The sequence below is a fragment of the Lonchura striata genome, chromosome 13, assembly GCF_050655825.1.
Source record: "Lonchura striata isolate lonStrDom1 chromosome 13, ASM5065582v1, whole genome shotgun sequence".
In the NCBI taxonomy this organism is placed as follows: Eukaryota; Metazoa; Chordata; class Aves; order Passeriformes; family Estrildidae; genus Lonchura; species Lonchura striata.
Window position 1 is genome coordinate 20,378,481 of NC_140715.1, and position 27,125 is coordinate 20,405,605.

The 27,125-nt window shown below is 46.3% G+C and overlaps 1 protein-coding gene across 5 annotated transcripts; it reads left to right on the forward strand.

Moving 5' to 3' along the window:
• Window positions 1–166: 166 nt before the first annotated feature.
• Window positions 167–21,622, forward strand: RBM27 (RNA binding motif protein 27). 5 transcript variants are annotated; one of them, XM_085591630.1, is made up of 22 exons: window positions 167–309; window positions 2,638–2,756; window positions 3,529–3,653; window positions 5,404–5,510; window positions 6,080–6,270; window positions 6,686–6,769; window positions 7,070–7,333; window positions 7,889–8,125; window positions 8,485–8,619; window positions 10,598–10,747; window positions 12,425–12,572; window positions 12,855–13,008; window positions 14,149–14,400; window positions 14,500–14,628; window positions 15,440–15,562; window positions 16,119–16,193; window positions 16,301–16,465; window positions 16,884–16,988; window positions 17,073–17,264; window positions 17,527–17,613; window positions 18,054–18,164; window positions 18,777–21,622. In XM_085591630.1, exons 1-22 carry the CDS (start codon window positions 251–253, stop codon window positions 18,861–18,863), a joined length of 3,099 nt encoding a protein of 1,032 aa, XP_085447756.1. In that variant the 5' UTR covers window positions 167–250; the 3' UTR covers window positions 18,864–21,622. The 5 variants fall into 5 exon arrangements, with proteins under 5 accessions (XP_085447756.1, XP_085447754.1, XP_085447757.1 ...); XM_085591628.1 differs by having other exon boundaries at window positions 14,149–14,628; XM_085591631.1 differs by lacking the exon at window positions 10,598–10,747.
• The last annotated feature ends 5,503 nt before the right edge of the window (window positions 21,623–27,125 follow it).

Here is a 27,125-nt window from a genome sequence, read left to right on the forward strand (position 1 = left end):
TTTAAGAGCGCCCCCCCCAAGATGTCGCCGCGGGTTCATGTGCTCGCTCTACCGAACTTGCTGGTTCTCCCTGACCCTCGGCTCGGGCTCCCGGCGGCTGCCATTGGCCGGCAGCGCGGAGCGGCGCCCTCTGATTGGTGCTGGCGCGCGGCCCCGCCCCGGCCGTGCCCAGCAGGCTGCGCTGCGGGCGGCGCCGGGCAGGTCGCGGCCATGGCGGCGGTGTAGCCGGAGCGGGCGGCGCGGCGCCACCATGATCATCGAGAGCGTCGAGGCGCTCAAGTCCTGGCTGGCCAAGCTGCTGGAGCCCATGTGAGTGCGGCCGGGCCGGCCGGGCGGCGCTTCCCGCGGGCCGGGCCCGGCCGAGCCGTCCCGGCCCTGCCCCGCCTGCCCCGGCCGGGCCCGGAGTGCGGCGCAGCCCGGGACGTGCGGGGCCGCTGTCCCACAGCGTGCAGCGGAGCTGAGAGGGGTTTGCAGCACGAGTCCGATGAGCAGCAGCCGCGCGGGCTCAGCCTGCAGCAGAGGAGGCTCGGGGGGCCCTTCTGGCTCTGCACAGCTCCTGCCAGGAGGGGACAGCCGGGGGGTCGGGCTCTGCTCCAGGAACAGGGACAGGAGGAGAGGGAACGGCCTCAGGCTGGGCCAGGGCAGGCTCAGCTGGGACAGCAGCAGGAATTTCCCCATGGGAAGGGTGCTCAGGCCTTGAAACTGCCCAGGGAGGTTTGGATCCCCATCCCTGGAGTCTCCAAGGAATTCCTGGCCGTGACACTCGGTGCTCTGGGCTGGGGACAAGGTGGGGATAGATTGAATTTGGTGGTCTGGGAGCACTTTTCCAGTCTCTGTGATTCTGTGCGCTCTCACCTGCTGCCCCAGATGTGATGTCAGCTTCAGCCCCAGCTCTGTCATCCTGGAGTAGAGCTAGAGGCTGCTGGAGGAGCTGACAAAACCAGGAATAACATTGAAACTGTGGGAAGTCTGCATTTACATCCTACTGCTGTTTGCAGTGGGAGCGGGGCTGGGATGGAGTCAGCACAGATCCAGGTTATGTAGTGCATTTTGTGGGTTCTGATGCTGGGCTGCAGAGGGGTGCTGGGTTTGTGCTGGTCTCAGGCTCCAGTACCTGAACACAGCTGTGCTGGTGGTGCAGCAGCGAGGGCTCCATGGGTCTCACCAGGGGAAGCTGCTCCTCAGCACCTGGCCAGGCTCAGGTCTCCCAGAAAGTACAACCAAGGCCTGTGGGAAGAGTTGAATAGGCCCTAGGTGTGCTCAGGTGCCATCGTTAAGCATTAGGCTTTTGGAAGTTGTTCACTGCTTCCTTTTTCCCTGTTTCAGTCACGGGTATCTCTGGTGTTCAGTCAAACCCTGCTGAAAGTCTCTAGGCTGGAGCACAGCTCCTGCACTTTCCCTGCCAGCTCCGGTCGGTGTCCAGCGTTCCTTGCACTGCAGAATGTGAGACAGAAAACCCAGGAATTGGCCAGGAAGCCCTGACAGTCACAGGCTCTGTTGTGGCACTAGAGTGACAATACAGAGTGGCTTGCCTGGAGGAGGGCACTCACCCTGTGTGCTCCTGTACTGCCTGATGGGATGGGATGGGGTGCTTGGGAGGGACTGACCTGTGGAGGAAGGAAAGGTAAAGGTTGTGAAGTGAGGGATAGTTTCCTCTATTTGAAATTGAAGATTTATAGTCAGTGGGTGAGGGCCCCAGAACATCACACACAGTGAGTGCATCACATACAGGTTTTTTCTCTGTGTGTGTAAGAATTGTAAAATCTGACAATTTGTGGTTTCTTTGTTCTTAATTGCTCTATTTACCCTGGCTTTCAGTGGAGGTTGGATGTTGTTGGAGGCTATATGAGAGCAGAGCTACTTGATTGCTGCTCATTGAAGATTTTTATTTCTGTCACCTGTTGCCCTCTGCTTGGCTTTTTGCCTATTGCTTGTTTTCTGGATCTTTTTCTTACTTGAGATTATTTTGAGGTATATATACTTCAGAATTTTTTATTTCTTTTCCAGAGTTACTGTTCTCAAAAAATACACAATCTCCTCTTTAAATGTTAATTAAAAAAAAAAAAAGTCTTTTGAGTATTTTAGGTTTCTGCCCCCACCTGATATCTGTCACCTGCACACTCTGAGAGGCCAAACAAGGAGCTGCAATTTAGTCACACTCTTACTCTATTTCGTACCTGAGGTGCTCCTAATAGCTGAATAATGAGATCTAAAGCAATATGCAGTTTAAAGATTAGTGGTGAAGTATCACCGCACAAAGTTGGTGAGTTTGGACTTTGTGGACCAGACACAGGTGAGGGAGCATGAGGAGAGAAGCTGGGTCAGTAATTGCTGCCCTTCAGGTGTTCTACCAGTGCTAAAAGGTTACTGTGAAATATGGCATGGAAGTATCCTTGAGGAGGAAACCCCGGCACCTCAGGACAGTCGCTGAAGCTGTGCAGAACCTGCGTGTGTATTGAAAATGGACCTCTGTGACATCTTCTGAACTCTTTTAGAAGAATGTTCTAATTTTGAAGCGCAGTTTAATCCCTCTCAGTGCTTGTGTAGTACCTGCCCAGGGTGCTGTGAGCTCCTGGGGCTCTCCAGTGCCTGTGCCCCCATGGGGCAGCAGCCAAGCACAGTTCTCTCTCTCACTAGATGTGACGCAGACCCCTCAGCCTTGGCCAACTATGTCGTGGCATTAGTGAAGAAAGACAAGCCTGAGAAGGAGCTGAAAGCTTTCTGTGCTGACCAGCTGGATGTGTTCCTGCAGAAAGGTGTGGTGGCCACAGCTGGCTGGGGGCTTCAGCTCTTGGCGGGAGGAGGGAGGGTGCTGCACCACTGCTGCCTTCAAAATCCTTCTTGGTAGCCATCAATATTTCTTACAGAGTTCAAAGGAATCTTGTGATTAGAAAAGTAATAATCATAGGATGAAGTCATGTAACTTGGACTTTTCACAGTGGGTGGAGGGAAATGTTCTTAAAGAAAAGCAATTTAATTTAAAGTGTCAGTTATGTTGCCAGAAGCTTCTCTGACAGGTGTTTGGTAACTTTTGAAAACCTGGTCCATGTTAATCCTTCAGATTGCTGGGAGCTTCACATGTGGCAATTTGCTTCACAGTCAAGGGTTTAAACACCTGAAAGTGTGACACTCAGTGGGAAGGTTACTGTGCATTTGTTGTAATGTTGAGAATTATTTACTCTCAGAAAAATTGCCCTAAGAGGCTGCTGAGTGTAGCTGATGGAGCTGGTGGATAGCTGTGGACTTGTTCCTTGATCACAGGCGCCAATCATGCTTGCCCCTTAGAGCAGGAGACGTCTCTGTTGCTGTCTGTGATATACCTGAGGAATTTCTTTCTCTAAATGAACAGCCTCAGGTGCCACAAATGTAATTCCAGCTCCTTCAGTGGAGCTAGTGCTCATTAATTCTGAGGTGCTGCTGCTGCAAGCAGCCCACTTGGCTGACTGTTTTCAGGGTCTTCTCTGGTAAAATGTAAGCACGCACTTAATTGCATATGTAACAGTATTTTCTTGTGCTCTGTATCCTCAGAAACTTCAGGGTTTGTAGATAAACTTTTTGAAAGTTTGTACACCAAGAGTTACCTTCCTTCTGCTGAGCCCACAAAGGCAGAGGCAAAGCCTGCAGGGCAAGAGAAAGAAGAAGTCAAGGAGGAGGTAATGTTATTTATTCTGCCTGCCTTTTATTTTCAAATTAGCTCTCCTACATTTGTGAGGCAAAATGTGACAAACAATGCACTCTATTGTGACTAGTGATCTCTGTGTCCAGAGAACCATGGAAGATGACTATTCAGACAAGAACATTTTACATCCCTTTGTAGAGTCTACCTTCAATTAAGCACTCAGAAATTCTGTTCACAGTTCTGGTAATACTGGTGGATGATTACTTGGAAGGGTTTTGAGAGGGGGAAGCAGCAGAAACATTCAAAAACATTTCCAATTTTGTATATTCTGTGAGGAATGAAAATTAAAATGCTTTCTGTGGTGCTTAAAATCATTGAAATATGTTAGGCTCTGTATTAGAATAATTACTTTGGAAAGTCAGGGTTTGTTTGCCACGAGGTTTACCTTGATTTGAGTTGTTTACCTTTTTTTAAAGTTCTGTTGACAAAATTAAAAGCAATCAAATTTTTGAGATAAGGTTACAAATAATTGCAGAAATTGTCAGCCAGCCAAACCCAGGTCAGCCCAAACAAATGCAGGTCCTTATTTACCTGACTGTGTTTCACCAACTGATTTAAATTAAAGTTGCTTTTTACTTTTGTTTCCTTTTCTCTGATGTCCTTTTTTACCTGAGGATGTGATGCAGAGTTATGACAGTTTGTTCATCATTTGAACAAGACTTTCACTGTAAGAGCTTTCCCCTCTGTTCTCAAAGCACTGTCATAGTTTATAGAAAGTCCCATAGAACTACCTCAGTTGACTTAAAGCAGTGCTCTGGTGAGGGCAAAGGAGGAAATTTGAGGGGCTGGAGGGGAGTGGCAATAAGCAAAAGAAGATATCTAGGACAGCTTTATGGGACAACGTTATAGAATTCAGGATATTAATTAGTTACTTTGACATCAGCGAGGCCTTCACAATGTGTCATGAGGCTCAGTGTGATTCCTACACACAGAGGCCTCAAAATAACCCACATGTGGAATCACATGTAGGGGACCCCAGGTGCCATGTGATACACCTGGTGCTGGCAGCAGGAATGCAGGCGGAGCTCTCCAGAGCCCTGTCAAGCCAAGTCTTGAGTATTTCTGCCACTTCTCCCCAGATAATCCTGTTCTAGAAGGATGCAGGAAGCCATCCTTTTGGTTTCAATTGGAACAAGAAGTCTTTTAAAAATTAGTGCATACAAGTTTTTCCACCAAAATTTACAGTAACTTGTAAGCAGTGTGAAATGGCAGCAGAAGTGCAGAATGGGTCAGTGGTTTGCAGTAGTGGTACAGCTGCAGACTTCTGAACCTGCTGTGGTGGAGGCCAGCAAGAAATGTGACCAGTTCCAGCATGGGAGCAGGTTTTTGCCTCGAAGCAGTTATTTAAAATGCCAGCTAGTGACTTCCCTACCTGGAGAGGTGACTGCAGGCTTTGTGTTCAAAGGTTCAGGAAATACCTCACTTGTAGAATTGCTTACGCTAAATAAGGAAGTAGAGTGGCGAGAGATCTTGTTCTCAATGAAACCTGTTTAGAAATAAAACATCAAAGTGATTTTATTTAGGAGCATCTCTTCTGCAGAAAAAAAAGCAAGTTTGGAGACCAAAACTCTTCAACAGACTCTAGTGCTTGTTTACTTGTAGTGCTTCAGTCCTCTGGGCAAGTAATACTTCAGTATTGTTTTCTTTGGGTTGCTTTCTGTAACATGAACTACATTTTGCTGTCATTTTCTTAATTTTAAAAAGTGATACTTGTTGTTTGGTAGTTGTGTGTTAAACAGAATTTTCAAGAGTCTGTTGAAGAGGAGCGGGAGAGCAGGAGGAAGAAGTATTCCAGTCCCCAGAGGAGCCGTACAGATTCCAGTGAGCAAAGGTTAGCTTTGAGCCACAATGTTAAGAAATTTTTCTGTATTTGCTGTCAGTCTTTGACTGTGTTCTTTTACCTTGTAGGTAGTGATTTTTGTGAAAAATAGGGATTTTCTCCTTCCTTGACTGTGATACGTTGTGCATATGCTGATCACGTGCATAAGAAGTCTCCACAAGAAGTTGGCCTCTTGCAAAAGAGATCAAATATTCTTCAAATTACAATTCCTAGGAATGTCATCAGTTCCATTGTTTCCCTTGTTATGCAAATTAAGAACATTTTTGGGGTCTGTATTTTCTGGGGGCAATTGTTCATGCCGTGTCAGCATTACTTCTAAAGCCTGTTCTGGTTTGAGCATCATGACTGTCTCACCGTGCCAATTCCTACCCCAGCTTTCTGCAGACCAGTGAACCAGCTTTAAGATTCTGTACTTCTCTGTGTAATCTGTGAAATTCTGACTGGAGTGTTTCACTGCCCAAATGGATGGGAAGGGTGAACAGTATCTTTCCATGTTGCAAGCTTCTTTTTGAATTTTGTTTCTCTTTTTCACTGACACGGTCTACATCTGTCTTTCCTAGAACCAGAGAGAAGAAGCGGGACGATGCAAAGTGGAGGGACTACGACAGGTACTATGATAGGAGTGACTTGTACAGGGAGAAGTCTGGCTGGCGCCGGGGCAGGAGTAAGAGCCGGAGCAAGAGCAGAGGCTTGAGTCGGAGCCGCAGCCGCAGCCGGGGCCGCAGCAAAGACCGGGATGGCAGCAGGAGTGGTGAGTGCCCAGGGGGCTGCTTCAGAGAGCATCCTATTGCACTGACAGGTGTGACTTCTACATTCTGAATGATCTAGCAGGCAGGAGATGCCCTTGAGACAGTGGAGGAAATTCTGATAGTTTTGTGTTCTTGAATTTATTAACTAGGATGCTGTTCTTCAGAGTAGAACAATTAAGGGGGCTGTTTTCTTCTTTGCTAACCTCTTAATTTATCCACAGGTGTATTCCTGTGGAAGCAGTAGCTCATATTTTTGTGCTGTGTGTTCTGACAAAGCTGTTGATTTTATTCTTTTTTTCCTCATATGGACTGAACTTTTTGCAAAGCAGTGTTTCCCTCTTTCATTTTGTTACTGTGTATTTTTTAGAGAAGGCTTCTTTGCAGTTGCAGGTGGTTACCATATGATTGTTCTTTTAGGGCTAGTTCAGGTCTGTCGGAAAAGTAAGTGGAACAGATTACAGCATTCCACGCACCTTGAGACCTCGTTAGTTAAGGGCAGAGGTAGGTTTGTTGTTTCAGGCTTTTGCCCTTTTTTCTCTTTTAAAAGAGAGCTGTAAGCCACAGTGAAATAAGTAGTAGAGGAATGAATGTGCATTTTGCAAGGAAAACTTGGGTATTTTGAAGTTAAACCCCTATTTACGTTATATTTAGTTATTACTCCATTGGTAAGAGCTCCTTCAGGAGCAGTTCAATGTGCAGAATGCTGAGTATTTCAGAGAATGTGTTACTATTTCTTGCTCATGGTTCTGATGTACAGAATGAAACAGGAAGGCTGTACTTAGCTTTATTTTTTTTAAACAGAGCACCGAGAGAGAGAGAGATCAAAATACAAGAGTGAAAAAAATGATGTCGAAGGCTCATATAATCCAGTGTCCGCATCTCCCAGTAAATCCTCCGAACAGTATTCCTCTGCACAAGCTATTCCCAGTGCTGTAACTGTAGTTGCACCTGCACACCACCTTGAAGGCACATCAGAGAGCTGGTCAAACTACTTCAACAACCACAGCAATCCCAGTTCATTTGGCAGAAACCCTCCTCCTAAAAGAAGATGTCAAGATTATGATGGTAACTGTTCCTTAGTTTTCAGTTTTGTGCCTTATTTCAATATTTTTGTGGCCTTTTTTTTAGGTATTCACTGAATGTGAGCAGCAAGTCACACTGCAGCAGCATGCGATGTGTACCTTGTTGTAAGAGATGCAGAGATGCCCTTTATTGTACTGGAGAAATAACTAGTTCTACTGCAAGCAGTTTGCCTGTGCTGTGGCAGTTGCTGGATAAGAACATATGGAGTTTTTTCACAGTTCTCTCTGTGCTAGACAAATACCTCAACCACTGGCAGTCCTGGTGCAGATTGCAGTGTGTGTGCGTTTAAAATAAACTGCAGTACTTCTGACTTTTTTTTCCATAGCTTTTATGATGAATGCATATAAGTTTGTATGCTTGTATGAAAAATTGTTCTAATTTTAATTATTTTGTGAAACCTTACCTTACAATATAGTAACGTATCAGTGGATGCATGTTTTCTTTAGTAAAAAATTCCATGAAAACCTGAAATGTTATAAATCACTGAGAACTACTGCGTGTGTTTTCTAACCTGAGGTGAAATGTCCTGTTTTGCAGAGCGAGGCTATTGTGTCCTTGGTGATCTCTGCCAGTTTGATCACGGAAACGATCCTTTAGTGGTAGACGAAGTTTCCTTGCCCAGCATGATCCCGTTCCCGCCGCCGCCGCCGGGACTGCCGCCGCCGCCACCGGGGCTGCTGCTGCCGCCGCTGCCGGGGCCGGTGCGCGGCCTGCGGCTGCCGGTGCCGCAGCCCCACCCGCAGCCCCCGCCGCCCGTCGTGCTGCCCGTCCCGCGTGAGTTGCAGCCCCTCTGCTAGCAGTGCTGTTCAGAGCAGTGCCCAGAGCCGCAGTGCCCAGAGCTGCAGCCCCTCTGCTAGCAGTGCACTGTTCAGAGCAGAGCCCAAAGAATTCTGAATATTCAGCTGGTAAACCATGGTGTTCCTAGCACTGCAGACTGAATTAAATTGGGTGGGGGAGTGGAGTTGGGGATCTTTCAGCTCACCTCAGTGGTAGTTGGTGGTGATTGGATTGGTCACTGACACTAGCCAGGCTTTTCCCTGCTGTAATGCAAGAAATGTTGTGATTCAGCCTCCTAGAGGCACGTTTTGCCTTTGAGGTGTCAGTGTGTGATGTGTTCTGTGGTGTTGTTGCAGGACCGCCTTTAACCCAGTCCAGCTTGATAAATAGTCGTGACCAGCCGGGGACGAGCGCAGTGCCCAGTCTTGCACCCGTGGGAGCAAGGCTGCCTCCTCCTCTGCCTCAGAACCTGCTCTACACAGTGTCAGAACGTAAGCAAATGCCTTTTGGTTGAAATCTGTTTGATGGAAACATTTTAAACTTTCTCTGATGTGTGAATAGAAATTACGATCTGTCTTCCTCCAATATGTACAAATCTAAAAAGAAGTCTGATGCCTCTCCCTGGGTCAGCCTGTCATCCATTCCAGGACGGAATGGCAGAGTGCTCTGCCCTGGTCTGAGGAGGAGCACTGTAGGGAGCTCTGGGTTTCATGTGCTCGCAGCACTCCAATTGTTGCGTGAGAAATGTTGCTTTCATCTTCAAGCCTTTTAGTGGGACATTAGTAGGTGAAAGATAGATTTGCAAACCTTTAACTTCTGTTTAACTTAGGCTTTATTACTCTCCAGTTTGGACTAATACAGATGAGAGCTTTTTTTTTTCCAGCTGTATGTCACAATATGTACAATAGTCTTCATAGACATCAGTGCTTTTTCTTTTCTTTTTCCAGAATCACCCTGATTCTAGCTTTCTAAAAGTTGTTACCTTTCACTGGACACATCCCTCTTTCTTAACACAGCTCAAAAATTTTAAAAGTATGTTTTACGAGGGAAAATAGCAAAATATCTGGAAAGTCCTAGATTGCTCAATTTAAATACAACAGAATTTTTTTCTTTTATAATTAAAGGATTCATGGAATTCCCATGTTCTCTATGACCAAAATAAGATAATTAAATGTCAGTGTTTTATAATATTCTCATCTGGGTTTTTTAATATAACTATTCTGAATTTTATTCAAAGAGAAGATCTAGTTCAGTTCATGATCCGTGTCATTTTGTTACGTCCGTGCTTTTCAGAACTTGAGACACTCATATTAGATAATCTGTTCAGTTATCCCCAAGCCCTGTCGGGTGTTCAGGTGTCACCATCTGATCCTTTCAGCCCCAGAGCTTCTAATGGGTAATTCTGCCTGTCAGAGCTCACAGGGCTTCACAGTAATTCTGTTCTCCAGAACCTCTGGGGAGATTCTCATGTCCTGTTCTTGGACTGTTGTGGTAACAGCTGCTGGTTGCCCTCTTGCAGTCAATCATGTTCTAAATCAGGGAAGAGGAGCTTGTGGTTCTGCTCCTTCGAGGCTAGAGAAAGTTCTTGTTTTACAGCTTCAGGCTCTGCTATCAGTGTGGATATTGTGGGGCATCTGTTTTTAACTGTAGAGTTGTCTTTGTTGCTGCAGAATAAGGAACTGAGATTTTGGAGGCATTCATGTCTGTCAGATTCCCTTGTACAGGCATTTATTTTGTTCCTGTGGAGGCTCTTCACAGACTTCATTCTAGTTCTTGTACAGCTTTTCCTTTAAAAAGCTTAATAAAAGTGTTATTCTCAATTTGGACCTTGGGCTGGAGGAGCAATAGGAATCAGTTGTTATCCTGTGTTCTTGCAGTGACCACTTCTAATGGAAATAATCATTAGTACCTTACCTAAGCTAGGCAGCTGATCTCACTCTTATGTGAAGAGAGTTCAGGAGGTAAGTATTGGTTCCATTACCTCATTTCTCAGCTTTCTTCGATTGAAATCATTTTAAGTATGTTCTTCACCTAAAATTCTTTTCTGAAGAGGGCCAGACTGTTGGGCAGCAAAGGCTGAAAATCTCTTTACATCTTAGACTCTACAGTGTAAATGCTGAAACCAAAGGCTGTGTTGTTGCCCTTAAAGCACAGCCAGATGTTGGCAGGCTGTCACACAGACCCCTCAGGCCTTTCCAGGCAGTGGATCAGCAGTACTCTGTGTTGTGACCTGTGTGCTTTGCACAAACAGTACTGGAATAAAAACCAAAAGAGAATGTGTCCAGATAGGCTAGCCCTGGAATTCAGGTGAGGGTTTGCAATGGCTGCACAGGTTGGCTGTACGACCTCTCTTCTCTTCATCCAAGACAGCTTCTGACTCTTGGACATCAGTGCACTTCCTTAAAGGAACATTAACCCCGAGTCTTAAACTCACTTGAAAAATTCTGTCGTTTCTCTCCTTTTTTTTAGATACATATGAGCCAGATGGCTATAACCCTGAAGCTCCTAGTATTACCAGTGCTGGTAGATCTCAGTATCGGCAGTTCTTTACGAGAGCACAAATGCAGCGTCCAAATCTAATTGGCCTAACATCTGGGGAGATGGATACAAACCCTCGAGGTAGGAAGGGTCATTGCTGTTGCTATTTTTGTCCAAGACCCTCAACACTTTTCCCTCTTTTCAGGCTGAAAGCTCTAGTTTTTCTCACTGATCTAGTGTTTCAGAGATTTTTTTTTTTGACATTTCTACCTTTTCTAAGTGCTAACATACCCGTATTAAAATCCAAGCAGCCTTTTTGATTAAAAATAAGCACTTGCTTGGGAATGCTACAAGGGTTTTGTTGGTTGGTTGGGGTTTTATTCCTCTTAAGCCTGTGAAGGTATTTTTCAGGTACTGGTAGCTCCTAGAAAGAAAAATGGTGCCTAAAGATGGATTTAGCAGCACAGTCTGCAGACTGCTTTTGGTCAGCTGAGGGCACAGAGGTGATGATCGATGCTCCTTGCCTTGGCTGTTGTGATAGTAGTGAAGAAGGGAGCTACCGTGGCATGTTTTGGTGCTTCATGCTCTGACTCTGTCAGCCAGGTGTTCTCTCTGAAATGAACATCACAGGTATCATTCCAATTTCCCAGCTGATGGGAATCCCAGTCTGCATTTACATAATTTCTAGCCCCTGCCTGAATGGATGTGGCTGCTGTCTCTTAGTGGTGATGTGCACAAACCATCTTTTAGGGAAGGGCATAGGTCAAGGCTCTTCAAAGTTTAGTTGTAGTAGCAAAACTTTCTTACTCCCTTGTGTATTCCCGCCCTGATTCTTAAAACCAAAAATGTTAAGTTTTGGGTTTTATTGTTCTATTTTAGTATTTCTTACTCAGTAGATCAGAAAGATTTTTTTTTTTTTCATTTTATTTTCAATATTTCGTTCCAATACTCATCTCATAAGGAATATGGTTAAATATTATTGTAGAAATTGTTGTTGCTGTTTGCATCTTAATTACAGTTACAGAGGCAGGGTTGGGGCTTAATTGAGAGCCCATCCCAGGGGTAAGGCAGGGGTGAGTGCTCCGTGTAGAGCCTCACACAACATGTTTTACTGTCTTTGTCACAGGTGTGAAAGGTTTTTTCTCAGATCATCCTCCAAAGTGAGGATGCCATGCCCAGAAATGCCCAGTCTGTTCTCACCAGTGTAACCAACAGAGCCCTGGCTTATATAAAAGCCATAGAAATTTATATATATATATATATGTATGTATATATGTATACATGTATAACTCAGACTTCTTTTTAGGGGTTGAATATTTGGCATTCACAGGAGACTAACATAAAGGGCATAATCTTGAAAAGGTTGCAAATAAATTTCTAGCAAACTTTGTGGTGGTAGAATTTGCTTCATACTTTAACTAGTCTCTTAAAAGAGTGCTTAGTTAACTGTTGCTGAAACCTGGCTGGAGGGCTGGCAGTGGAAAGAACGGGTTCTTGGTTGCTTTTGCTGTCAAGGGTTCACACAGGGCAAGCTGGTTTTTAATTCAGCCACTGCCCATTGCAGAACTCTGACCTGTTTCTTCAAGCTAGTACTAGCCTTAAAGGTCAAAAGCAATCCCTCCCAGCTGGACCATGTGTATTTCTCTCAGGATGTTTAGTTAGGCTAGGGAATGATCTGAACGATTTTGTTTGGAAACAAAACTGACCAATTTGATAAAGTCGTCCTAATGTTTATGTTTTTAATCTCAGTTCTGTTTTGCTGTGTGAAAGCTTTTCCATGTGTGGTGGAATAACAGAGGCCTTTTTCCTTCCCTCCAGCTGCCAACATTATCATCCAAACTGAGCCTCCCATTCCTATTCCAAATAACAGCAGCAATGTCACTAGAGTTGTCCTGGAACCAGACAGCAGGAAGAGATCTCCAAGCAGCATGGAATGTCCACCATTGAAGAAACCCTGGCTGGGAAAGTAAGAGTTAGCTACAGATGTTAATTCAAATGTACTCCATTGCTGTCAGTGCTGTGAACATTGCTGTTCACCAGTCTCTGAAATTTGGGATGGTTGGGTCAGAAGGTTTGTGTCCCCATAGTATGGAGACTAAACATGGGCCCAGGGGAAGCTCTCTTTTGTTAGTACCTAGAGGGTGTACTTTTTAGGGGAAAAACGCAATTTAGATTTATGTTAACATTTGCTGCCTTACTTAGGCACACATGTGCTTATCTGAACTCTTCCTGTTCTCCTTTTCTCTAGGCAAGTAAATAACAACCAGAATAAGCCAGGGTTTTTGAAAAAGAATCAGTATACTAATACAAAATTGGAAGTTCGAAAAATTCCACCAGAATTGAACAATATTACACAGCTCAACGAACACTTCAGCAAATTTGGAACTATTGTAAACATTCAGGTAAAAAAACAGTCTAGTTTTATGTCTGTGTTTGGTTATTTTATTTTCCCTGAAGCCTGCTTGAATACTGCATAGTTTCTTTGAGAGATCTTAGTGGAGACAAATTGGGAGAGAGGAGGTAATCAAGTTCAGAGAAACCTTTTCTGGTCTACTGTGTATTATTATCTTAATTCTGTAATACATTCTGCCTTCATGATGCCTGATAACATTTGAAAGGCTGGCAAGTTTAACAGTGTCTAAACCAACTCAGGCTTTTGAGCAACTTGTGTATAAGTTTTGAAAGATATGATCTGACATTTTGTCTTATATGACAGTCTTACGGTATTTGATGGTCAGGATTTTGACAAGGATGCTACAGAAGAGTCTTTATCGGCTTATCAGGTTGTTACCACTTGGCATCCTAGAACTGGCTCCAACTCAAGGGTGTCCTTGCCTTGTAAAAAAAAAAGAAAAAAAACACTTTAAAAATAGTAGTTAAAATAACATATAATTTCCATTTATTTTTCTAGACAAAAAAGTTGCCTCTCAAGTCCTCAGTCAGAGGTCTAAATAAGAGACAGATACCTGGGAAGCCTCTGTATTTCTTGATAACTTTGTCTTAGCCCAAAAGATACTGTGGTGCTTTCTGTGCCTCTCTAATGAAATGATGTATTTCAAATAATACTATCTCAATCATTACACTAGAAAGTCCAAGGTACATTTTTATTGCTGTGATACTAATTTTCAGAGAAAAAGATGCTTATTCAAGACTTGGAGATGCTGCTGCATTGAAGGTGTTGTGAGACTTTGCACTGTGCGCCCTCGGGCAGCACTTGTCCTTCAGGAGGCTGGGATAAAGAGCCTTTGGGTCAGCAGCATACCCAGACACTGCACAGTGCTCTGAACACGTGATGCTGTTGGTGGAGGAGTCTTATTCATTCATTCATCTATGTATTTGAATGTGTCTAAACTTTGCTGCAAGTACGTGTAGTTTGCCAAAAGCTACTTTGCTTTAATTACATAGAATGTCTTACCAGCGTTTTGAGCTGTTGATACACTGGATACTCAGTTCATCACTGCACATCATTTGTAGATGAGTTTGCTAATGATTGAAATGTTTTCTTCCTTGAGAAATAAAGCATTTGTGAACTTTTGCTTTAGGTGGCTTTCCAGAACGATCCTGAAGCTGCTCTCATTCAGTACTTGAACAACGACGAGGCGAGGAAGGCCATTTCCAGCACGGAGGCGGTGCTGAGCAATCGCTTCATCCGGGTGCTGTGGCACAGGGAGAGTGAGCAGCAGCCCCCGTTGCTGCAGCAGCAGCAGGCGCCCGCCCCGCAGGCCCTGCAGCACCTGCAGCAGCAGGCCCTGGCCACGCCACCCGCCGTGACCATGCACAGCAGCCTGGCCAAGGTGCGTGCTGTCGAGGGCCTCAGCAGCCTGCCCAAGTGGCTGCTGCTGCAGAGAAGTCAAGGATCTAACCGTGATGTTTTCAAATCTGTGCATGCACAGGTGATGAACAAACCCCTGGCATCTGGTGCCTACGTCCTGAACAAAGTCCCGGTGAAAAGGCGCCTTGGGGCAGCGGGTGGGAGCCAGCCTGAGCTCAGCCAGCCCGGGGCTGGGGCGGAGGAGTCTCAGGTATGTTGAGAGTGGACCATGGTCGTGCTCTCAGGTACAGCTTTAGCTTGTCAGCCAGAAAGGAACAGGCAGAGAGTACTTGTGAATTGTTCTACTTGGTTCTGTCCCTTCTCAGTAATGTTTCATGCAGCCATGGCCAGTCACTTCTTCCTCGTTTCATCAACTGTTTATATGGAACAGGGACAGTGACTTCAGGAACTATCAACCAGAACGCTATCAGTGTTGTAAATAGCATAAAATATTTTCAGCAAGTCTGACAGCCTGACCAGGCTTTTGTTGGCAAATGTAATGGCTCTCCCAGGAATTTCTGAGCTTTTGCTTTGGTTTAACAGCAGTGCTGGAAGCTTAGAGAGTACTTGTACCTGGAGTTGAAACCAATAAGTGTTCAATTCACACTGGTACCGTAGTGCACCATGTGTTCTGGGCCATGGGGAAGTCTTTTTAAGAAAGGAAGCATGGAGTGGTTTTTGCTGCCTTACTTGATCAGAAAGTGGGATGTTGGGCTGCAGATGTGGAGCTGAAACTAAGGCAAGGACAGATCATCGCCTTCAGCTGTGTCCTGGTGGGATTCAAGATGCAAAGGGAGTCCGCCATGGAGCAGGAAAGACAGTATCTTTTTCAAAAATCCTTTTAACTGGACTGATGCCTTTATCCATGTGTTTTAATTGCTTTGGTCTTCCTGCCTCCTTGCACAAATCTGGACATCTGAGTTGGGGTTTCAGGGAACGTGATCTGCTGAAGTTCCCTGCTGGTATATCACGGTCACTTTGAAATATTCCCTATTTTACTGTGTGGTTTTTTACTATTTCAGATATTTCCTACTTCTGCAAGCCACTCAAAAATGGTTTACAGTTCTCCAAACTTGAAGACAACTCTGAAGTCTGGTGCAGGATCTAAACCTCATGACGTGCAAGAAGCCCTTAAAAAAAAGCAGGTACTTAATACTTGATGGCTGCCTGACAGTGTAAGGAGCAAAGTGCTTTAAATACAAGGTTTGATGGGCACCTGAAACCTCAACCACTCCTCTATAGCTTTATATGTGGGTGTGGAACTAGTCCTTGTTATGGGGCAGTCTTGCAAACACTCCTTGGGGTAATCATGCATGGAGTGTCTTTTGGGGCTCTCTTACTTGATGCACTTGGCCATGTCAGGTTTTCTGGGTTTGCTTGGGGTTTTCTGGATTTAATCTCTGCAGGTATGAGACACTTGCATGACAGTGCACACAGTATGTTTCTTAAGAGGTGTCTGAAAGGGGCAAAATGTTAGTGAAGTACCCTACAGCAGGAAATTAGGATTTTATTTATTTATTATGTATTGAATCAGCTGCATTTCATACTTGTGCTTTTTGCAGAGGGTACTTTTGATTGTGGATTTCACTTCCATAGCTTGAGGAGGACAATATGATCTGTATGAGTACATATATGAGCTCTGTGAGTACATACAATGCTAGACTGGTTTTTACTGATGGAAAGAATTTTCTCCTCTTACAGGAGGCAATGAAACTCCAGCAAGATATGAGGAAAAAGAAGCAGGAGATGTTAGAAAAACAAATAGAATGCCAGAAGGTAAGTCTTGTTTGTGACTAATAAATACATTTTGATTTTGTACACCTGTCTGTTGAGGGCTGTTTTTTCCTGGAATTTTATGTTCCTGTTCTTTTATTATTGTATAGATGTTGATATCCAAGCTGGAGAAAAACAAGGCCATGAAACCAGAAGAGAGAGCAGAAATTATGAAGACTTTAAAAGAACTAACAGGAAAAATATCTCAGTTAAAGGATGAATTAAAAACTTCATCTACAACCTCCACACCATCCAAATTGAAGTCCAAGACAGAGGTATTTATTGTGCAACACACTTGCCTGCTTGGTTTTTGTAACTATTTCTATTAATATGTCTTAAAAATGCAACAGTATTAGACCAACACTTGCAAGCGGCATTTTAATGTGAGTGATAACCGTGGACAAACAAGGCATGGGTGAAGGAGCTCCATGACCTGGTTTTGCTTGTAGCTCATTCATGTTTGTACCAGTTCTAAAGCAGAGAATTCTGGTTCCTTCAAAAAATGGAGGGGACCACACACATGCAGAGGCAATTAGAAGAAAACTGAACTTAGAGAAAAGTATGGCTATTGTGTCCTGATTTTTCTGTAACCTTTGCACTAAAGTACTGCTGAAGTGGAATAAAACATTACAACTGTGCCTTACAGTTCTGCCCTTTCCTTCTGTTTTCTCTTCCCACCTCATTTTCTGCCAGGCCCAGAAGGAGCTGTTGGATGCAGAGCTGGACTTCCATAAGCGACTGTCCTCCGGAGAGGACACAACGGAGCTGCGCAAGAAGCTCAACCAGCTGCAGGTGGAGGTGAGCTGCTCTGCATGCTGCTGTGCTGAGTGTGAGTGCTGGCTGCTCAGCCCCTCTCACTGGCATGGCTGTGTTCTTCCCCAGGCTGCCCGCCTGGGCATCTTGCCGGCTGGCCGAGGAAAGGCAGCGGCAGCCCCGGGGAGGGGCCGTGGCCGGGGCCGCGGGGGCAGAGGCCGGGGGATGCTGAACCACATGGTGGTGGATCACCGGCCCAAGGCGCTCACCGTGGGAGGCTTCGTTGAAGAGGAAAAAGATGAATTGTTACAGCACTTCTCTGTAAGTGTGGCCTGTAAATTAATACACGTTTCCCTTACTGCTATAAAATCAGGTCATATTAGCATAGCAATAAATCTGAGCTTTTGCCCAAAATACAAGGGCTGTAATAGTGATGCAGCTGATGCAGCTGGGGCTCCTCTGGCTCTCACTTTTCTGCCCAAAAAATCAGATTTCAGTGTCACTTCAGTACACTATAATTGTACCATGACTATGAAAGTCAAGGAGAACATTACTGCTAGTTTTAACGAACATTTTCTCACAGAAATTTGGAGATATCGAAGATCTTCAGGAAGAGGATTCCCCATTAAGTGTTGTTGTAACTTTTAAGTCCCGCTCAGAAGCTGAGAATGTAAGTAGAATCATGGATATATTTTTTCACGTATCTAAAATAAGAGTTTTAAACTACTTGTGTCTACCTTTGTATTTTAAAATTTCAGAGGCTTTGATCCCCCAGTTTGAGCTTGATAGTGCTTGGTGCTGCTGCAGGTAGTGCTGCTGAAGGGGAGGTACCTGCTGGTGGCACAGGGCTTTCCCTGGTAAAGCTGCACATCCCTGGCAGTTCAGAGCTCTGCTCATCCTCTCACAGTGCCGGGGCAGGAGCAGGATTTGGCAGATTTGGATGGGGCTGAAGTTGCTCTTGGAGCACTGAAGTGGGTGGTTGTGGTTTATATATTTGAGCTCTTCAAACATGCCTCTGTACCACATGCTCTGGGTCTGGTTTGTTGCTGATGTTAGAAGTTGTTTGCTTGGTCCTCTCTCTGAAAATGTGTGCATTTAAACACGACTCAGGCTGCTAACCAGGGATCCCGGTTCAAGGACCGACGGCTCCAGATCTCGTGGCACAAACCCAAGGTACCTTCTGTGTCCACAGAAGTTGAGGAAGAGGAGTCTAAGGAAGAGGTATGGAAATCTCTTAATAACCTGATCATTCTTACTAGAATCTAACACCTGAGAGCTCTTGGGATACAGTTCCCTGTGTGCTGAAGAAACTTCATCAAAGATGTTTTTACAAACCAGGAACTGAACTGGTTTTCATTTCACTGGGTATGTTTCCCACATTTTAAAACAGAGAAAATGGGGGAAAATAAGATGCTTTGTGGATGGGCTGTTAATTTGTCAGTGGTGTAAACAAGCCTCAGGTTCAGTATGTGCAGGTTGCAAAGCCTTTTACTTCGTGCTCTACTCTAGGAGAAGTTTGCGTTCTTCCCTGTAATTCACCTTAACACCTTAAGCTTTTAAAGGTTATTTTGTTGTGGCATTTAACAGAAACCTTGTTTGGGAGAGGGTGAGTGCTGGTTTATTCCTGCTTCCCCTGAAGCTTTGCTCTCTTTCTCTTTCCTGACATGAGGCTGCTGTTCTTGTGCTAAAACTGTTGGGATGTAACTGTGTGAGTTTGAGAGAGGCGCTGACACCCGCACCAGACACCAGTACAGCTGGTGCTGTGAGCTGGGATGTGTCCCTGGGCAGAGCTTGGAACTTGTGTCTGAAAGTTCATCTGTTTTCTTCCTCCAGGAGACTGAAACCTCAGATTTATTTTTGCACGAAGATGATGATGATGATGATGAAGATGAGGATGAATCCCGTTCTTGGAGAAGATGAAACTTGATGTTCGAAATGTATAATTTTAGGAATATAGTTCAAACTACATCTTTTAAACGTTTATTTAAGGAAGTTGATGAGCCAAAAAGAGCTTTACTTTCTTTTCAAACCACAAAATTTACCATGAGCAGTTTGGTATGAAAACATTTGGGACACAGAGCTGTGAGACTGAGCTAGCCAAAGGCCCAGGAACTTCTTACAGGATTATCAAGCTCACCAGGGTGGTGATTTTTTTCTATTTAAGAAGGATAAAAAGGGGGGGAGGGGGTTGGAAATCAGTATTTTCTTGTCCTCTTTTTGTGTCACCTGTATTATCTTGTTTTGGGTTTTTTATAATGTGATTGGTTTGTTAGTTTATAATTGAAAAGATATTACAGGTTTTATTTAGCAATATTATGGGGTTAGGGGAAGGACAAACTTTCATTAAATATTATGAAAGAAAGACTGGCCTCATTTGCTCGTTGAAAAAAGGGAGCATTTTATTTCCTGTCGAGTCTCATGTTGTAGGAATTATTTGTGGCTAGATTCCTAAATCATTTACTTCAGTATGTGTGACAGCCACACTATATGTTGTGCTGCTTTTTGTAAGAGGAGGTAGAAGAAACAATTTAACAGGATATTGTTATAACATTCTCCAGTTCACTCTGTTTCTCCAGATTCTGCTTCACAGAAAACATCAGCTGCAGCACACACAGGAGTGGATTTTCACTCCTTGATTTCCTTCTGTCGTTTCAGCATAAGGCTCTGTGTAGGTCAGGCTGTTTATTGCATTTCAGTATTTGTGAGCAAGAATGGAAGGAGTTCCAATCTTCCCCAAAAGCAGCTCAAGTGGCCCCTGTCTGCCAGGAGCAGCTTTCCTCTCCCAGCTGGCAGCCGAGTTCCAGCAGAGCCCCGTGGGTTCAGCCCGCAGCACTGGGTGTCCTGCCTGGCCCCAGCCAGGCTGCAGCGTCCCAGCGTTCAGGGCTGCTGTGCAGTGGCTCTGCTCGTGTCCCAGGGCACTTCTGCAGCCGTGTCCCGCTCTCAGTGCCTCTCTGCTGCCCTGGAACCCAGCAGGGCGTGTGCTGCGCTGGCTCTGGGCTCTCTGCCTTGTGGCTGGGGCTCCCAGCAGCATTTCCCTGACTGCCCACTTGCCCTGGCCGCTCCTCAACACGTTTTTTGTGCATTTCTGCACAAAATCGGCACCATGGCCGTGCACAGCACTCTTCTTCTTGAATGATTGCCAGTGTAGGCCCCAGTAATTCCTGACTGAAGGACAGCATCCACCAAACCCTTTACTTGCCCGTGGCTCTGGGTGTGGCCAGGACAGGTGCTGAGCACCCTTTGGGGTCACAGCCCTGCTGACTACCCTTGTGCTGTGGTGAGGTATCCAACTTGTATAATGTCCTGTTTCTTGTCAGCTGAAGGGAGTGTCTCCAGTATTCTGTCTGTTTCCAAACCTCTCCTCTTCCTAGATTAGGACTGTCCTGCTAATGCTGAGACTAAATTCCAGGCATGAAGAAATGGAGGAGAAACCCACCCCATGAATTTACAAGAATGTCTTGCTCTTCTCCCATCACCTCTAGGGGTTTTAATGTCTGTGGCACAGTGTGTACCTTGAGAAGTCCATTGCAGCAAACATGTCCAAGTCCTGACAACTTAAAAAAGGAGAGAGGGATCAAAAGGATTTATATATTTTTTTGTACAGAGTTTTTTCTTAAACTGTATAATTTTGTAAATATTTTGCTTTTTTGTGTACTAAAATTACCGGCGTATAGATTTCAATAAGAATTGTTGTATTTTTGTATTTGGAAAATGAAAATTACAGTGGATTAATTAAGCTGTAAGAAAAACTGCGGTAGCCTTCGACACACACAGAATGGATTCCTTTTCATATGGTTTTAGCTCTAAAGTGACACTGGGGTGGCCCCTGGGGCAGGGCCAGGGCCGGGGCAGCGAGGCCATCGCTGAGAGCTGCAGCCTGTTGCAGTTTGGCCTCAGCTGAGTGCCAGTGCCAGCCCGGAGGTGGCTGCTGCCCCCAGCCTGGCAGTGCCCCAGCCTGGCTCTGCCCGGGCACAGGGGCTGCAGCTGGCGCCGGGCTGGAGGAGGAGAGGAGCTGTGTGAAACCAGCCTGCCTTTTGCTTATGGACGCCCCACGTTCCAGGGCCTGCGGGGCCTGCCTTGGGCTGGCTCGGATGTCTGTGTTTGCAGAGGCAGCAGGGCAGTGCAGCTGGTTCGTTTCGTGGTGATGCTTTACTGGGAAACCCGCCTGTACCTTGGGCAAAACTGCCCTCAGGGGTACTGTGTGCCCCTGCCAAGTGTGCCAGCCTGAGCTGGGGGACAGACACTGAAGGATGAGGGGAGGGGGAAAGAAAGTCACTGCAGAGAATTCTCTCCCTTTCTGAGCTGGATTAACATGAGCAAAAATAAAACCACCTCAAATCTGAAACCTTTTCCTGCTCAGGAAAGCACCACTTTAGCAAAATCATGTGAAAAGGAACAAAGCTCCTCTTGGTGTATAGTAACCTTGTACTATAGTTTTTACAGATTGTGAACTTGTGTAATAGGATAATAGCAGATATTGTTGAATTTCTAATTGTTTACACATTAAAATTCATATATGTAATGTTTGTTTTATTGATTACAAGCCAAATTTCTAAGATGCATGTTGACTTTTTGCAATAAAGTTATAGTATGGAATGGTTCAAGATTTAGAAAAGACAAAATTCTAACTGAAATAAATTGGAAGGAGAACCATTCAAAAAAATTACAACTCAGAAAAAGAGCATTATCACTTCTTTGGGGGAAAGCGGGTGTGTGAAGGGGGATTTATGTGTGAGTAACATGTGTACAGGTTTGGTCTAGGTCAGAGCCCAGAGGAATCTTCCAAGTGTCTCAGTGCTCTGGAACCGAATGTGTTGAGACAGGTAAATGGATGGGGGAGGACAGAGGGTGGAGGGGCTCCAGTAAAGGCTGTTGGACAGGTGTGGGGGAGCTCAAAGGTTAACAGAAGCTGGAGGAATCTACAGTCCAGGGTGGGTTCCCAGTCCCTTGCAGGTTTGCAGTGTTCTGGACTGTTGGATACAAGTCCTGGCAGGACACACCTGGCTCCTTTGTGGGTTTGGGTGAAAACTAATGTGTTCTGTTAATACCTTTATTTTTGGTCTTTGGCCCTTCCACCAGCTCCTGTTATTCCCTCCTGCAGCCTCTCCCTGTACCTGCTGTGCCCAGGTGCTCAGGGTGATATAAAATACGTGTTTCTCTTCTGTTTGCTGAAGAGCCTTTCTATGACAAGCCCATGGCTTTGAGACATCTCAGGGCCAAGAGTTAAACTTTGGAATCTGCCCCAGACCCTTTCCCTGGAAAAAGGATGTACAAAAAATTGGAAGGGGAGTAGCATTTGTGTGTGTGTGTGGCTTTGGATGTATTTTTTTCCCCCAGCCATTCCAGATGTGATCTGAGAGTTCCCTGAGCACAGCAGCAGCGTTCAGCAGGGAGGGACAGCTCTTGCCACAGCCCTGGGCCACAATCCTGCCAGGAGCCCCTTGGGAGGAAGAAAACGTCTGCAGGAACTATTTGAAGGGAGCAGTCACATGAAGGTAAATTGTTGGTGTAATTGTCAGGCCAAGCATCTCTTTGTTGTCTCTAGTCGAGGCTGTCTGGAATACAGCATTAGCTTCTGGAGAAGGTTCCCAAAGGTGACAATCTAATTTTAACTTATCTCTGGAAACGGAGGACCCAGTTCTGTCCTCTGGAGCAGGTTGTGTAACACGTCTGGGCCTTTACCGATGAGATCACTGATAAAAGGGGCTTTCAAAAGGGAAAAATAAGTTTGGTGTTTCTCTGGAGGTTTTCATATGCTTCCACCACTTTATTCCACAGCAGACTTATAACTGTGATGATCAAAACCTAAATTCATAAACTGGAGCTCTTTCTTTCTCTCCAGGATCATTCCACGGACAATTTCCAATGGCTGTGAGGAAATCTCAGGCTGATCTGGGTGCAGGGAGGCAGGCAGGGCTGACAGGGCTGAGGTGAAACCTCATGTGCCAGGTTACCAGGTGCCTCTTCACCTGGAGCTTCCCCCTTTTTCCCACAAAACATCCGGTTTTTTTTCCACTACTTTTTCATGGCATATGGAAAACGCGGTTTTTGTCAGGAACATCTCTTGTATTTGAGGTTCAGAAATATGTTTTACCTGGCCATTTCACCTTCAGCCCGTCCAGAGCCCATGACAGGGGCTGTCACCCCTCGGTGGAGGTGAGGGACCAGAGGGACCCCAGCAGGAGCAGTGACCTGCCAGTGCAGCAGGTCCTGTGCTGGCTCTGGGTGCCCGGGGACAGGGGCCTCCTCGGGGTCATTTTTCTGGGAGCCGGGCTCAGCCGGGCAGCCCGGGGGTGTCCTGACCCTGTCCCGGCCCCGGGGACAGCCCGGACTGCCAGGGCTGGGGAAAAGCCCGGGCGTGGGGGCACCAGCATCGCCCCCGGCTCAGGGCTTTGGCTGCTCTGCTGTGTTCATTTCTCTTTAGGAGCCGAATTCCTTTTGTGCCTCGTCTTGCCGAGCCTCGGTGGTGTGGCAGGGAGCTGCTGGAGCAGCCTGCGTGACGTGGGAGTTAAATATAGCCCGTCCTGCGCCGGCAGCCTTAAACACTCCTGCCAGTGATTTATTTAAACACTGATCAATTATACATTTCTTTAGTAATTCATGTGAAAATTATTTGAAGTCAACATCACATACCTCTCTCTGCGTGCTCTGTCGTGGTGAAAGCTCTGTCAGACACTTCCATCCACTCTTCCCTTTAGCTGCTTCCTGTGACTTTGGGTTACCTGCGGGTCGCAGAGGGGCGAGGGGGGCTCCTGCAGCAGGCTCACTCCCAGCTGCTGGTGTGGGAGCCCAGAGGGAGCCAACTCTGGCTTTGAGCAGCCGGGCTCTCCCTGCCTCTGGGAGCAGACTGCGCCTTCCCTCTGCCCGCGCTTCCCGGGACGCCCTGGCCAGCCCTGTCCGTGCCCCTGGCTGTGGGAGTGGGTGTGAGGATGCAGAGGGGCTGCTCCGGGGCACTGCAGGGCCTAGGTGCTCGTGCTCCCACTCTTCTGGCACCTTTGCAGGGCAGGGAACAAATACCCTTCACTGAGTTAGAGGGTGAGACTGGGGGCAGTCCAGCATGTCAGTGTTGTTCTTCTGTCCCCCCAAGATTGCCCTGAGAAGATACAGCTGTTTCACTTGTTGATTAGCAAAAACATTAGGAGACCTACTGTTTCAGGACATGAATAATTAATGTTTGTTCCTCATTAACTTCTTTGTGGCAGAGTCCTGTTAGATGCATTTAGATGTATTTCTAGAATTAGGAGCAAATACAACCAGATGCCTGGCAGCTGAGTGTTCTGTTCCACCCGAGGAAAGCACTGCCCCTTTGCTCCCATCCTCTCTGGCAGGAAGGGGAGAGTTTGTTCTGATCAAGGACTGATGCATCCTTTACTGCAACTTTCATTTCAGTGAATGATACAAGTAAAAAATTCTATAGTTCATGTGTACTACAAGTGATTAAAGGAAGCCCCTCCCAAGAGAGTGGCCACCTGTTTTCCTGGGATCTCAAAACAAAACCCTGCTTCCTGAAAAATTCAAAACTAAGTTGATAAGCTTTCCACCTGCTGCTGCTGGACAAGGCTGGTTATCCTGCCCCCGTCATCCAGCAGAGCAGAGCTGCAGCACAGCTTCAGCACTTCTTGTGCTGTAGTATGGCCACAATACTCTGCTTTGGGGTTTGGTCTGGGACTAACACCTACAAACACTTGCCGAGCCCCTGGAGCCACCTGTGCCAAGGACGTGCCTGAGAGCCCCTCTGCAGCTGGCAAAGCTCTGCCTGGGCTTCAGTTATAGAGGAAGAGAGAAAGCACTTCCTACCTAATCTGAAGCGATGCACAGACCCCAGATGCTTCCCCCTCCCTCTCCTCGGAAGGAAGTTCAGCACTGGCCCAAGGCTGAGTCCCTCCTGAGCTCTCTGGTGGGTTTGTGCAGGGTGGCCCTCGCTGTGCAGACCTGCAGGTGCTCCCTGTCTGCAGAGGAAGCCCATCCTTGCTGTGATGCCACTGGCAGCTGTTCTCTTTGAAACACTTTCCATCCCATCCCCACCTGTGTTAAAAACTCCCCGGAGTGATGGGGGTCCCGCCCTGGTCCCTCCCTTTAACCCTCCAAGTTCTTCTGCAGAACTCCCTTTCAGGCCCCATGGTACCACGCAAGGCACAGCCCGACCTCGAGCTGCTGTCCCTGAGCCATGCTTCCAGACCTGCAGTGGAACAGGCTCCACAAAAGCAAGAGCTCTGGAGGACACTGGAGACCCAGAGGAAGCATCAGTACCAGACTCTTTCCTTTGGAAGCCTTACACTGCCTCAGTGACAGACAGCTCCTGTAACTTAGCAACTTTTTTTGTGCTCTGCTAAGGTGGGTTCTTCAATCTCCTTAATGAATAAGAGAATCAGGCCAGGTAATTGATGCTTGGCCATTTAGCTGATGAATAATTGACTGGGTAACTCGAGATATTTCCTCGATCAGATTGTGCAGTGGAACAGCCATATCATCCGGGGTGCAGCATGGCTCACAACTTAGGGGCACTGGAAATGTGCTGTGCAAGCTCAGGTCTAGAGGAACCTTCCAGAGTCAGCTCTAGTCCTCTTCCTCCTCATGGGCCAGGCCCATGAGCTCAAGCAGTGGGCCCATGGAACCTCCTGAGGTCCAGCAAAGCCTGGTGATGATCCCTTCTAACACAAACCGTCCCCTGATTCTGTGATTTTGGTAACTGGCTGCATTGTCGCAACAGAAATTATCACATAAATCTTGACGCAGGTCTGGAAGCTGGGTTTCTTTTCCAGATCCGCAGTGAGACAAACACAAGGGCACAGCAATGAGACTTGGCCAGGCCTCGAGGTGAGCTGGGGAGGGGAGCAAAGCCTCCAGAGCAGGAGCAGCAGGGGTAAGGTGCAGGGAGGTGTCCCTGTGTGAGCTGTGTGTGCTTTAGCTGCCCCACAGGCAAACCCTGCAGCAGCCTCCTCCAGAGGAACTGGGCATGTGGTTGTTCTGAACAGCAGCTGAAGAACATTTAAAGAGACGACTTTTGCCAGCTTTGTGACTGTAACACACAGTGCTGTGCCCAGCCCACAGCAGAGAGGGTACCAGCATGAATTGGGGATTAAATAACTCATGGTTTTATTTCAAACTTCCCAGGAAACTTTCACAGGACATCAGTCCTGTGTCAGCATGTAATGCGTATTTTTTTAAACTAAATGGAGTTCACACAATGAAACCTAGAGTCTATTGGCACCACTCTGTGATGAGCTTTGAATTAAGATCTAAATAAGAACAGAATATTTTGATGTATTAGGAAAATCAATAACAATCCATGAACTGTGACAAAGGATAAAATAGCACATGCTTTTAATCTGACTTTTGCCTTCAGATTTCCAATGAGCCACCAGCAATGTTTCATCAGGGTATGGGTTTGGGTTTTTTCTTCCAGAAATGCCATTAATTATTTACCAGTAAGTGAATGATCTCTGAAATCTATTGCAGTGACACCTCTGAGTCTGCAGACAGTTTCTGATGGCAAACCATCTGGGCTCCTTTAACTCGTTATTGTTTATCCTTTGGACTCCTCTCCCCTGGCTGTAAGGTGTAACGGCAGCAGACAGGGCCAGGAGCATCAATATTTTACAGCATTAATTAAGGGGATCTCAGCAGCTGCATTGCCCAGCCCGGCTGCCAGTGGGAGGGGAGGGGAAGGCCGGAGAGGTGTCCGGGGTGGGCTGGGAGAGGGACCCCTAAGCTGTGAAGCAGCCCCGAGCCCAGCGTGGCAGTCCCGCGGGTGATGCAGTGAACGTTTGTGCAGACCGGCAGGAGGAGCGTGCGGGGCCCCCGGCAGGTTCTCCTCACTTGGGAGAGAATGAAGCAACAGCAGAGACACGGAAAAAGCTGCCAATTGTGCGAGCACCCTCGGAGCCGGGCCCAGGGAGTCGGACTCTGACGAGCAGGCGCTAGTCGGGTTCTGCATCCACCCTTCACATCTCCTCGTTTACTGGTGTTAACAGACAGCGCTAAATAAAGGGAGGGTTAAAACCAAAACAAAACAAAGGCCTGAAATTTATCCCTCTATTAATTACTTCCAGCAAGCAGGGCCGCCTTTAAAGCGGTGCCACTTCAGATAAAACTTTCATGCAGCTATTTAGGGCCTCTGAAATATAAATGATTTCCTTTAAATGTTTTATCATAAATCAGGGCAGGCAGCTTCGCCACGAC